This window comes from Montipora capricornis, chromosome 10, assembly GCF_036669925.1.
Source record: "Montipora capricornis isolate CH-2021 chromosome 10, ASM3666992v2, whole genome shotgun sequence".
Taxonomy (NCBI): domain Eukaryota; kingdom Metazoa; phylum Cnidaria; class Anthozoa; order Scleractinia; family Acroporidae; genus Montipora; species Montipora capricornis.
The window spans coordinates 72,354,309-72,366,808 of NC_090892.1; the positions used below are offsets into that span (position 1 = coordinate 72,354,309).

At 37.0% G+C, this 12,500-nt stretch overlaps 1 protein-coding gene across 1 annotated transcript in view; it reads left to right on the forward strand.

The window, feature by feature from the left end:
- The window catches only part of LOC138022305 (serine/threonine-protein phosphatase 4 regulatory subunit 1-like), a 63,567-nt gene that overhangs the window by 35,165 nt on the left and 15,902 nt on the right, over positions 1 to 12,500 (forward strand). The window contains 10 exon segments of the mRNA XM_068869412.1: positions 1,979 to 2,029; positions 4,036 to 4,143; positions 4,744 to 4,943; positions 6,936 to 7,096; positions 7,099 to 7,206; positions 7,209 to 7,606; positions 8,979 to 9,164; positions 11,082 to 11,201; positions 12,082 to 12,123; positions 12,445 to 12,500. The exon segment at positions 12,445 to 12,500 is cut by the window's right edge and continues 45 nt beyond it. Of these exon segments, the coding sequence (XP_068725513.1) occupies positions 1,979 to 2,029; positions 4,036 to 4,143; positions 4,744 to 4,943; positions 6,936 to 7,096; positions 7,099 to 7,206; positions 7,209 to 7,606; positions 8,979 to 9,164; positions 11,082 to 11,201; positions 12,082 to 12,123; positions 12,445 to 12,500 (1,430 nt within the window).

Below are 12,500 nucleotides of genomic sequence, written 5' to 3' on the forward strand. Positions count from 1 at the left end.
GTTCAGTTTACATGTGACAACCCGGTGGTCGGAGTAGGTATCGTGCAGAATTTGAACCTCCTTTATTAGTGATTCATCTTTCCTCGTTATGATCAAGTCAAGAGTATGACCACGGCGATGAGTAGAGCCAGATACCTGCTGAAATAAATTGGCAGACTCTAGTAAGTCAATGAACTGACGGGCCTCGCTGTTAGGGGAGCTATCAATATGATTATTGAAATGCCCACAAATAATTAAGGGTCTTCCATCCAAAGTATGTTGTTTGCAAAAACGCAAGAACTCCTCAAGAAACATAGCTGAGCTAAGATTGTTTTTCTTTGAAGGCCGTGGTCGATAAATTACCACAAATAGAGCACCGAAATTTTTGTTTTTCACAAAAAGATCAGTGTATTCGAAGGACTTGAAAACAGCATTTGCTTCTCTTGTTATTGTGAATGTTTTACGAGCAAAGAATGCTATACCACCACCCCGTCCTGTGACTCTAGGGACTTGCCAAACAATGAAGTCATTAAGTGAATTCAAAATGCTTGGAATAGAGGTGTTAGAATCAGAGCAGAGCCAAGTTTCTGTAACGGTAAACATGTCTAAATGATTTGATAAAATAATATCACAAATGATCGAAGATTTGTTATTAATGGATTGGGCATTCCAAACAGCGAATCGTATTTTACGATCACCAGGATTAAACTTCCGGATAGGTCTCAAATGTGGGAGGTGCGGTGGCCTCATGGTTAGTGTGCTCAACATCGGATCGAGTGGTCCGGGTTCAGGGCCTGGCCCGGGACATTGTGTTGTGTTCTTGGGCAAGAGTTTTAGTAAATAAGCATAAAAACAACCAAAACCACGGATAAGGGGGAGAAGTGTGGGAGATAATAGGTAAATTAATAGCGCCCCAAGAAGGTGAAATGTCTCCACTAATTTTGCAACTTGTTATAGCGCTGCCTGACTCATTGAGGCCGCAACTAGTTGCCAAAAAATTCTTTTTGAAAATCCTCATTTTCTCTGCTGTATTCTCTTCAGGATTCAGAGGCACTTTCCTTGATGATTGACATTACCACATGATATATTTTTTGTTTACTGCAAAATACTCAAAACGATCATAGAGCGATACCTTGGAGTTGATCACTTATAAAACAAAGAACCCACGACAAAAAGCCTTCTGTACGGTGGCTCCGTAGAGTATTTGTGAATACCCTCACTACATGGCACAAGTTTTTCCTGTAGAGTTGACCAGTACGAATGTAATGAGGGCTTTTTTTTGGGGGTTGTCAACTTTTGGATTGTGGCAGTTACCATGCCAACAGCACATCTTACGTCAGGCAGATATATTCCTATTTTAGTCCTAAATTTCCTAATATTTATACTTTCCTTTCGTGAATTTTTGGTAGTCTCTGCCACATTATGGAAATGATATTGCCTGACATTTTGGAAGGGTAAAAAGTCAAGGTTGTTCAGACGGTTTTGCCAATATTCTGTAATTTGTCATTTTTCCAAATAAAGTCGATTACCTCTGACAGGTTTTAAAAAGTAATTATAGGGTATTTGATAGGAACTGTATGTGGTAAGAACTGATTCAGTTTTTTAAAAAAATCACCAAAGGGAACTCAAGAGAATAAGCAGTTAATTTTACAGATTTGGTCACCCTGAGGTCACAAATATCAGAAAAACACGCACAATTCAGGCTTTACAGGCCACACTAGTTCCCAGCTTACGAGCTGCCCTAAAACTCTAGGGAGCTTCCTTAGTCTACGTCACAGCGAGCCCTTGACAGTCCTGACCAGCGGAAGGAGTGTACCAAATAACAGTAGGATTTTAAAAAATCATAGAAAATTTGTCTCTTTAGAATCGAAAAATTCTTTCACCAAATTTAATTTTTTAATATAGACTTTCAAAATAATAGGAAAATAAAAATTTTCACATTATGGGCACTTGAAATTTACTTTAAAGTTTGTTTCTTTTGTTTTGTTTTTTTCTGAAGCTTCCTGTGTTCTTTAAGTTGTGTCAAGATGGAGTTTGGGGGGTCAGAAAGGTAAGTGCTTATTTTAAGCAAAGATGTTTGTCTGACAAAGTCACTGTGATTGTTTGGGCAATTTTCCTCAGCGGGAAATTTTGCAGCCGCGTTGCATTTGGCAACTCACGTTTTTCTGCCGGGAAATTATATTAGTGAAGAGCAACAGGATAAAGGTTAAAGAGCACAAGAGAATAGGTGACCAAATTTGAGAAATTTAAGCAAAGAAAGCCTCGAGAGAAGCCGAGGAAGGAGAAGAAGAGAAATTTTTCAATAAAGAACACTGTAAAGCTAAGAGAAATAGAGCGAGAGACAAAACACTAATGTACAAAGGTTGGGTTTCAGGTAAATATTTCCTTCTCAGTGCATGCCTTGCTGCTTCACATATTTTGTAAAACTCGCAAAAAAACAAAGAAGGCCTGGAATGTCTGCAATTCCGTGTTGACAGAGATTCTGGCATATTTCAACAATCACATTTATAGTCTTTTTGTGTGAAATGATGTCCAACGTTACTTGCGTTTAGGAAAATAACTGATCTTGAAAAACCACTCTGCTCGAGTAATAACCAGGTTTGGAAAAATCCAATCACTTATTTCTCCTACAAGATTAGAACTGTGCATTACTTACTAACCGAGCACGAGGGCCGTACTGGGGAATATTGGCCTAAGGTCGTGACCGTACGGACCGAGTGCAGCGAGGTCCGTACAAAAACGACGAGGGCCAATATTCCCCAGTACGGTCCCGAGCAAGTGAGGTTAACGTAGTAAGTAGTTTATTATATGGCTTTTTAATTACCTTTTGCTTTGTTTTTGCAAGCCCGTAATTGGCCCATGGGAATTACGGGAGAATAATGCCCTACAATTCATTCACAATTAGCCAATCAGAGTGCGCGTTATATCGGCTACATGACCCTCCGCTTGATATTACAGTGTCTATGGTGTTTCACCGAATCCTGGTCTTGATATTCCAACGAATAGAATTTGTATTTCAAGATCTTGCGTGGATTTGCATGTCTTCTTAAGAGGTTTAGGTTTAGGGTCAGGATTCAATGATTACATATTCAAGAGATCGACTGTTCAAAATTCGCCGAACTTCAACCCAAACCCTAACCCAAATCAGAATAGATTAACTCGATCGATATAACTAGAGCTTAATTAAACCGACAAACCATATGAATACAACTAAGGCGACAAACATAACCAAATCAATACCAAATCGTTATCGATACGAAGAAATTGTATACAACTATCTTAAGACAGTGCCATGAAACTAACATAAAGATAAACCAAAGAAAAGGATCACTCACATATGAATTCCACTACGCCGATGGCTTGAAAAGAATGAAGCCAAAAAACAACTTGCGCACATTTCCATGTGACGACGACGACTAATAAAAGGGTGTGTGTGACAAACTGAAACTCAACACCCACTTTAACTGCAAACAAAAAACCCAAAGAAATCAAATGATGTCACGCACAGTGTATTATAAATTATGCCCTCAATTGCAATTTTTTTTTTCTACCTCCCATAAGCAGACACTTCCGTTAAGCAGACACTTACCCTTGGTCCCGATGGTGTCAGCTTATGGGAGGTTCGACTGTAAGTGCTTAACTCAAATCACCATGCTGAACATTTGACCCTAATAACTAGAATTTTGTTGGTCTTTGATAGGACAACAATCCACCATAATAATCTTAAAATGATTTCTCTATTTTATTTTATACATACTCCATAAAGAGTTCTACTTAATTACAGAAAGACGTCCGAGTATGTTGAAGTGGTTGGTGTTATTAAAAAAAAATAAACTGGTTTGAAAAAAATGGACTTCCTTAAAACGTTTGCACTGGTTCAAAAATTGAGAACTGGTTTCAAAAAAATTAAAACTGGGAATAAAATTGAACTACAACATAATGTACCTACCTTTTGAGAGTTCATTTTAACTGCAAACCTTACATGTACATTGTAGCAATGATTATTGACTAAAGCACTTTTTCTATTGTTTTTGATATTGTCCTCACTCTACAAAGGCTTGTGCAGAATGTTATATGAGTGTATCTACAGCAAGCCCAAAAGCGATGAGGAAAACTGAGTTGTCGCAGTATTTCATCAGTTTGCTGTGTGACAAGTCAAGATGGGTTTGTATTATTATTTTGGAAACTATACTGCAATCCTGTTCAGAAGAAATGTACATCTGGTGTCTTTTTTCCTGATCAGAGTTGTATACGCAAAACAACATTGTAAGAAACGTCATATGTATAACAGACTTAACTGATTAGGGTGTAATGTGTAGTGCTAGTTTCATACCCCATATGAAGTGTTGAGTGAGTGAGTGAGTGTTAGCCCTACTAATGGAAATGGGCCCACACGAGGACAGAGAAAAACTCTGGCCAGGGTGGGATTGAACCCATGACCTTCGGGTTAGATCACCGCTGCTCTACCGACTGAGCTACAAGGTCAGACAGGAGCAGGCCATGTGAACTGAAGATGTGAAAGTCATTTTTTTTAATTGCAGCCACATTTCAAGTAATTAAAAGTGCATAAATCCTGCAAATAATGAATCCAAGAATGGCCACCCCCTGAAGCACCAACACAACACCATGCTGTGAAGAGCACAGAAAAGAAATCTTTTAAAATTTAATTTAAAATTCTGTAAGCTGTCTCAACTCTTGCACAGACAGGCCTGAAATATGTTTAGTCATCAAAAAGCCCCCTTACATTTGGAATGTTTGTTACAGGTACAAATGGCAGCATATCAAAGTCTTGGCCCTTTTATCTCAACGTTTGCTGACCCTGCTGAAAGTGGTTTTTTTGTAAACGAGGAAGGAATTTTGTGTGCTTTACCACAAAGCGAACTTGAAAATCCTGGTTTACCAAGACAAACTGAAGGAGAAGCAACGACAAGTGAAAGTACAGCTGAAGATTCCACAGCTGAGGAGTAAGTGGAGAGCCAGATATCTGCTCTATTTGTCAATAATATTAAAGTGCTGCCATCATAAAAAAACGCACCCTTTCCTTTTTTCTTCAGATAATTTGTGAAAGTGTATTTGCTTAACACCTGACTGGCAAAATTTTGAGCTTTGATTTTTATGCAAAGGCTGTTTACTTTGAGTGTAAGTTTTGGATTTCACGGTCCACCCATGCTCCTGTTCGAAACTGACTGATTGGACCTCAGAGCATGGGATCCAGGGAAAAGTGGCGTCATTTACTCGCCAGCTTAAAATTTCAGCATGTGCATGTAAAATGTAGCTTATCAATACCATCCGCACTCACAATAGTTTTATCCATCACTATTTCAATAAGGCAATGATGTAAATAATTATTTCCTTTTTAATATTTTTCAGATTTTTTTAAGCTTTCCTGATTTTAGTGTAAATCATACGTAATTCAGCTTATGGCTGCCATGTTTTTGATCAATTAACTATTTATCTATCTATCTCTCATAAATATGTTAGACATGTTAATTCAGTCATGTACACGTGCATTGCATTCTTAAACTAGTTGGTCTTTAATTTTCTCCTTCATCCAGATCTCTCAAGATTTTAAAGGCCTATTTACACCCTTGATGCAACACAATGGTTTCGTATTGTGTTGAAAATGGCACTATTGCTCAATTGCGTGTTCCAATTGGAATATTTTTGTTGTAAGCTTGTCCTGTTTCTCAAACAAGAAACATCACCATGAGCTCATTGTGTTGTTACTGCAATCTGTTATGTTCGACTTCAAACTGAAATATTTACAAAATAATATAGACACGGAATACTATGATAAAATAGGCCTTTTGCAACTAATGATCACATGGTACAAAATCCGCCATGCTGGAGGGCAAGCTCATTATCATTCCCCCACTGGGACATTAAAACAAAGGCAAGTCAAGCTTGACTGGTTCAGGTCTCTTTGTTGTAATGTCCCAGTGGGGGAATAATAATGAGCTTGCCCTCCAGTATGGCAGATTTTGTGCCATGTGATCGTTAATTGCAAAAGGCCTATTATGAAATGGTAAACAGATAACGCATTCAAACTCAGGGCCTGAAAGATTGATTGGCGGATTGCCTTCGATGAAGAGGGAGACAGTTATGAAAGGCTTTCAGAGATTACTAGAATTTCAGTAATTTCGTTATGCACCAAATTGATCCGCAGCCTGCAGTGCATTCAGGGTAGTTATGACAGGCTATCAGTTCAAATAAAAAGGTGTCCATTTGAAATCAAGGCCTGCAACTTGGGACTTTTACAGTAGTGTTCAGTAAACATAGTTTTGAAATCCAAACGAAAAAAGAATGGATTTTTTTGGTCATTGTAGCACTTTAATATCTGTGGGACTACACACTGATTGAAAACAGACTTCCTGGTATTGTGGCCTGATGTGATTGAGGGCCACAAGTTCATTTACTGTCAGACAGTAAAGAATGGATTTTTTGGTCATAGTAGCACTACTACTATGACTGTCTGCCTTGATGAGAAAAATGAGTTGAAGATGTGCCAGCCACCTGTAAGCTTTGCAGTGAGTGTTTTTTTTTTGGTCACTTATCGTCAGTCACCTCATGAAAATGATGCACGCTTGTTTGCCTTCAGGGGAAATCAATATCAGTTTAAAGTTCCCCACTTAAAACTGAAACAACTTGCTCTCCCTCTGCATTGCACTATTTTTCCTCCCTGGGAAACTCACTTGCATGCTCTTTTTTGTTGACACACATCCGAGAAAAGTACATGTATCCATGATGACATTGGCTAGGACACGATCATTTTTTGACAGGCGAGCGTAAATGACTCACTGACATTAAATTGCTGGTGGGTAACTTCAGGCTCCACTTCCTTCCCCTCTCTATTGAATAAGTTTTTGTCTCATTTCACTTCTAAGCCTGGTTCCAAGCTACCGGTATTTTGGTTTTGAAAGATGCAATGAAGTTGACTTGAATTTCTTTCCCTTCAGTGTGTGTTCGTTGGAAGGATCAAGTAAGGAGAATAGCCATCCAGATGACAGGCAATCATCACCTGAGGCACGCACAACAGACTCTGGGTACATCTCACCACCAGAGATCATTACCCACGAAACAAATATTCATACAAATTCACAAAATGACAAAGACACAAACCCTTTGATCAAACATGTCCAAAAGATTTCAGAAATAATTTCAAAGAGCATCTAACTACAGACCTTGATGAAGTAGATGATAAGTACTTTGACTCATTTCTTTACTGGAGGACCCTTTACCTCATGTTGACTTGGAGCAAGAGGATGTTGCACCCACGGAAAACAACGACAGTGGAGATGACACATTGGAATTAATTGCAGCAAGTATGATAAGCAGAGGTGAAATTAGTGGAACCTCAGATAGTCATCATCATAGCAGCACTACTTATCATCATCATCAGCTGCAGACAGACCATCCCAAATTGGCTTTTATGCATGGGGATGATGAGAGCGATGAGGATGACAGCATTCCACTTTATTCACTAACTGATGACTTTCGTGGCCGCCATGTGGATCATGGTTTAGGTCGCTTTGATTATGATGATTACAGAAAGTTTAGTTTGACACACACTTCATCATTTGAGGAAGATCTTCTCATTGCTGATCACATAGTAGCTCCTCCTGTCCAGGTACTAGTGAATTTTGTATCCTAAAATTTTGATTATCCATAGAATTTAAAGTGTTAAAATACATAATAAGGTACTTAAAGCCATGGGCAGCCTTACTTGACATTTGCTTAACTGTTCGGCCACCCATTTTGCATATTGTTTTGCTCTTTTACGTGTAGGTGTTGGAAAATTGTTTTGTTTTTGATCAAACATCATTCCCAGCAAGTAGTTTGAGAGGAAACACGAGTCGCAAATTGCTATACTGTTCTCAAGCCAAGACCCCTAGCATCACTTGCAACAAAGATAACGATGAGAAAATCCTTTTTTTATTATTGATGAACAGCCAGAGTGAGTGTTGAAGTGGGGAAAGATTCCACAAGACATAACCCAAACCTAACCATTTAAAAATTCAGGAGACCAGTCGTTGCAAACTCATTACCATCATCTCCTTAAACACATCTGTATCTTGTTACGATAACTGTGTAGATTGTCTTGACCATTCCCTGGTATTTCTTCACTTGACGTAGTCATTTGTGCATCCTCTAACAGCTCTAGTACAAGCACTCTTATTTCTATGCAAAGACCATGTTTCAGATTTAGAGCCAACTTGTACTGTTTCAAAGAAAAATTGTTGGATGTTTTGGCTTTCTTTCAACTTTCACATCCAACGTTGGATGTGGGATCCAACTTTGTTATAATAGTTTGCCTAGATCTTAAAAGAAAGAAATAACATTAATAAGGAACAATACATGATTGCATCAAAATAAATGTCAGTAATGAAACCCTATTCCCTTTCTCTGCATATCGTATTTAAATTAAGGAGGCTCCAAAGGGTTTTCCACAGGTAATAGAGAAGTCAATTGGATAAAGATTACAAAACTCTTGATCCTGACTTTTGATCCTACAATGCCGATAAAACAACCAAGTATGGTGATAGAAGAAAAGGTGACGAACAAAATCCAACTAAAACCACACATAAGCAAAACTATAGAATGAAATGAGAGACTATTAGATCAAAGGGCAAAATAGAAAGTGATGTACAAAACAGTAATACACTCTCATTTACATACTAATTACTAATAAGAATAGCTGATTAAAAAAGGTGTAACACAAGAAAAAGAAAAAAAATTAAAAACGTTTAGCACTTATGGAGTCCATCTGGGTATTTAAATTAGGCTTTAGATTCTTGATGAACAGTATTCAAAAACAAAACACTCAAATTTGCCCTGGCAATTTCTTAAAAATCTAAATTGGCTTTCTTTCAAAAGGTTATTGTTACCGTGAGCTTCTAAGAAATGTCTACTGAAAATGTGTGAGTCAAAAAATAACTACTGAAATTTGTAATTGTGATTTTATTTTAAAAACAGTCAGAATATAGTGTTCCTTTTTTCAGGATGTTATTCCCCAGCCCCTGCTGGATCATTACATTTCTATGACTGAGCCTGCAAAAGCACAGACCATTGACACAGAAATTGTGCGACATTGTGCCTTTAGTTTGCCTGCAGTATCTCTAACTCTTGGCCGTAAAAACTGGCCTTGTTTAAGGGACACCTACGAACTTCTCACATCTGACATGCAGGTAGGTTTGTAAAGAAATACAAAATTTAAATTTCAGAATAAAAACTAGCGATAAAAAACGACGTTTCGATCTCTCTGAGATCATTTTCAAGTAGTAAAAGAAGCGAATAAAATCTGCATATATAAGTACAAATTAAGACGTGAGAATGTCCAAAGATAAAATATGTAAATACAAGCGCTAAAATGTAAGTGTTAAAATATTATATAAATAACTTGCACGGATTAAATCTACATGACTGTTGGTTAAAACGCTAAAGCGTGAGTGTTAAGATACCAAAACGCTATAAAGAACTATATAAATAACTTCGCACGGATTGAATCTGACTGTTTGTTCAAAGTTGGTTTAAGCTCCTTTATAAAAAGCATTTCGTAGATGAGGCAATCGAATTTACTTTCGCACTTTCTCAAGAGTGACATATATCGTGACTTTAAGATCTTGAGAAAGTGCGAAAGTAAATTCGATTGCCTCATCTACGAAATGCTTTTTATAAAGGAGCTTAAACCAACTTTGAACAAACAGTCAGATTCAATCCGTGCGAAGTTATTTATATAGTTCTTTATAGCGTTTTGGTATCTTAACACTCACGCTTTAGCGTTTTAACCAACAGTCATGTAGATTTAATCCGTGCAAGTTATTTATATAATATTTTAACACTTACATTTTAGCGCTTGTATTTACATATTTTATCTTTGGACATTCTCACGTCTTAATTTGTACTTATATATGCAGATTTTATTCGCTTCTTTTACTACTTGAAAATGATCTCAGAGAGATCGAAACGTCGTTTTTTATCGCTAGTTTTTATTCTGAAATGTGTTTCAAAAAAACTACTTATAAAAATTTAAATTAATAAACAATTTTAGTTTTGAGAAATGTTAATTGTCTTGAGTGACAGTGATACTTTTTACCCCCTGCCATTTAATCAAGCCACTGAAAATGACAGTTAAGTATGAATTCGGGGCTACAGGGTTAAGTATACAATTACCTGAAAACGTGCATAAATAAAATGATAAATAGCATAGAAACAGTTATTCTCTTGTATTATTTCTTGAATGTACCATGGCAGACAGGGGCACCCAACAAGAATATAGTTTAAATCCACTTAAACATAGCATTGTGAAACGTTTTTTGGTATTTAACGGTAAATATGGGCATATTTTTATCCCCTAAAAATTTTTCATCTGTTCGGATTTCCTAGCTGAAAGTCTAGTGATCCGAAAATTATAGGGATCAAAACTTACCTTTTCGAAAATTTCAGCCAGAAAAAAGGCTCCCGAAAATTCTAGGTGACCTTTTTAGGGTAAAAATCCGTTAAAAATAAGCAATTATACCAGTTTTTAGATGTTCGAAAATCCTAGGACAGGTAGGCAAGCAAGTAATTTTACAGCAAATGTTCCGAAAATTCTAGATCTCAAAGCGTCTTCCGAACAGATATTTACCGAAAATTGACGTTGGGTGCCCCTGTGGCAGACTTAACTTTCTCAGAGATCCTTTTATTGTGCCTGTCATACATACTCTGGGCAGAGAATTGACATGAAACTGGTTCTATGGTGACGAAATTTGCAAAAACTTGCTGTTCTTTCAGAAACCCTGCTGTGTCCTGCATTATTTTATTGCACTAATTTTATACTACCTTGATAGTGGCCATTCATCTAATTAAATTTATTCCAACAAAATTACTACTATAAAAGAAAAGACATGCAACATTAAGTTTAGACAAAACTTCGGAATGCCCCTTTGCTGATACATGTATGTGTATAAATGATTGGATCTCATACATCCATTGTAATTTACTTCATGTAAAAGTATGAAATTATCTTGATCATAACCCAGAACAACCTGAATTTATTTTAACACTGTACATGTTGTTGTAATTAGTGCAACACTTTTCACTTAACCTGGCTCGTTGTTTCACAGTGGAAAGTCCGAAGAACATTGGCATTTTCTATCCATGAGCTTGCATTAGTTCTTGGTGGTGAGATTACGAGAATTGAATTGGTACCAATTTTTAATAGCTTCCTTAAAGATTTGGATGAGGTAAGACTCGAGACCATGCTCTTACTAAATCTTATCAGATGTTATAATATACATTGTACAGACTGTCTATAAATAATCCATGTGAGTTTTAGAACTTCCCGTGAAGTTTATGGATAAAGTTTGTAAGAGATGCCATTGATAGATGCCGCTGGCTACCTACATGTAGTAAACAAATTAGGAAACTCTGATGGCGCTATGATCTGCCAGGAACAAGAGGAATGAACCATTGATGTAGCCTTACCCCAGAGGCCTATTTATTCAGAAATTTAAACCCGAAAGGGATTGATTTGTAAAGTTAAAAATTTTAAAGCTTGTGTCATTAGGAGTGGTGTTAATGTACTACACGACAACAATTTATTGGTGAAATATAGCAGGCCATACTCTATAGTGCAACCCAGTAAATTCTAGACATTGTTTTTGTTATTTGTTTAACCCATTGACCCCTGAGAGTGGCGCTTAATAGATTTTACCCTGTTTAACGCCAGACAATTTTACCCCTCGATGGGGAGTGTCCTCGGGCGTTTGAGGTGTGAATGAGTTAAAACATCTAGAGTTGTAATAGATTTTACTCTGTCTAACGCCAAACGATTTTACTTGTCAGTTGAGGGGAATCCCAGGGCGTTTGATTGGGCTAAAAGATCTAGAGTTGTCATAGATATCTTACTATGGTCATTTTGCATACTCCTCATAATTTAAACTGCAAGTAAAGGGTTAGGGTCAGGGTTAGGCTTACCCTAAAAAAGCCCTAACATTAACTCTCTTGGGCACTAAATTACGGTATCGCCTGAGGGAGGGGAGATTCATAAGGAGTAATCTTGTGTTGCTGTATGAGGTAAGAGTCCTTGTATCTTAATTTGAACTTCTGTCGCATTATTTGTAGGTGAGAATCGGAGTTCTAAAGCATTTGGCAGATTTCATAAAGGTACGATTACACTATTATTTCTTTATTTTATAAGAGTGTATACTAATAAATTTTATGGAGTTATCAAGAACAAAAGAAAGCTAAGTGCATGTATAATTTAATGCTTTTATATACAATTTTGGCTTGTCAGTAGTATTCAAGGACATTGGTTATTGTTAATTCCCCCAAATAATATTATCATTCATGAGATCATGCTTTTGAATGCAGTCTGCTGATAAGCATCAGATGCAGGCTTGACAATTGGTTGTTTTGACTGTTATTTGAAAATTCTCCTTCCTTTGAAATTGATTTTTGTTATTATTATTTTTTTTTTTTCAACAGCTTCTTCCATGTGACATTAGAGTGGACTACCTTCCTATGTTAACAGACTTTCTTAC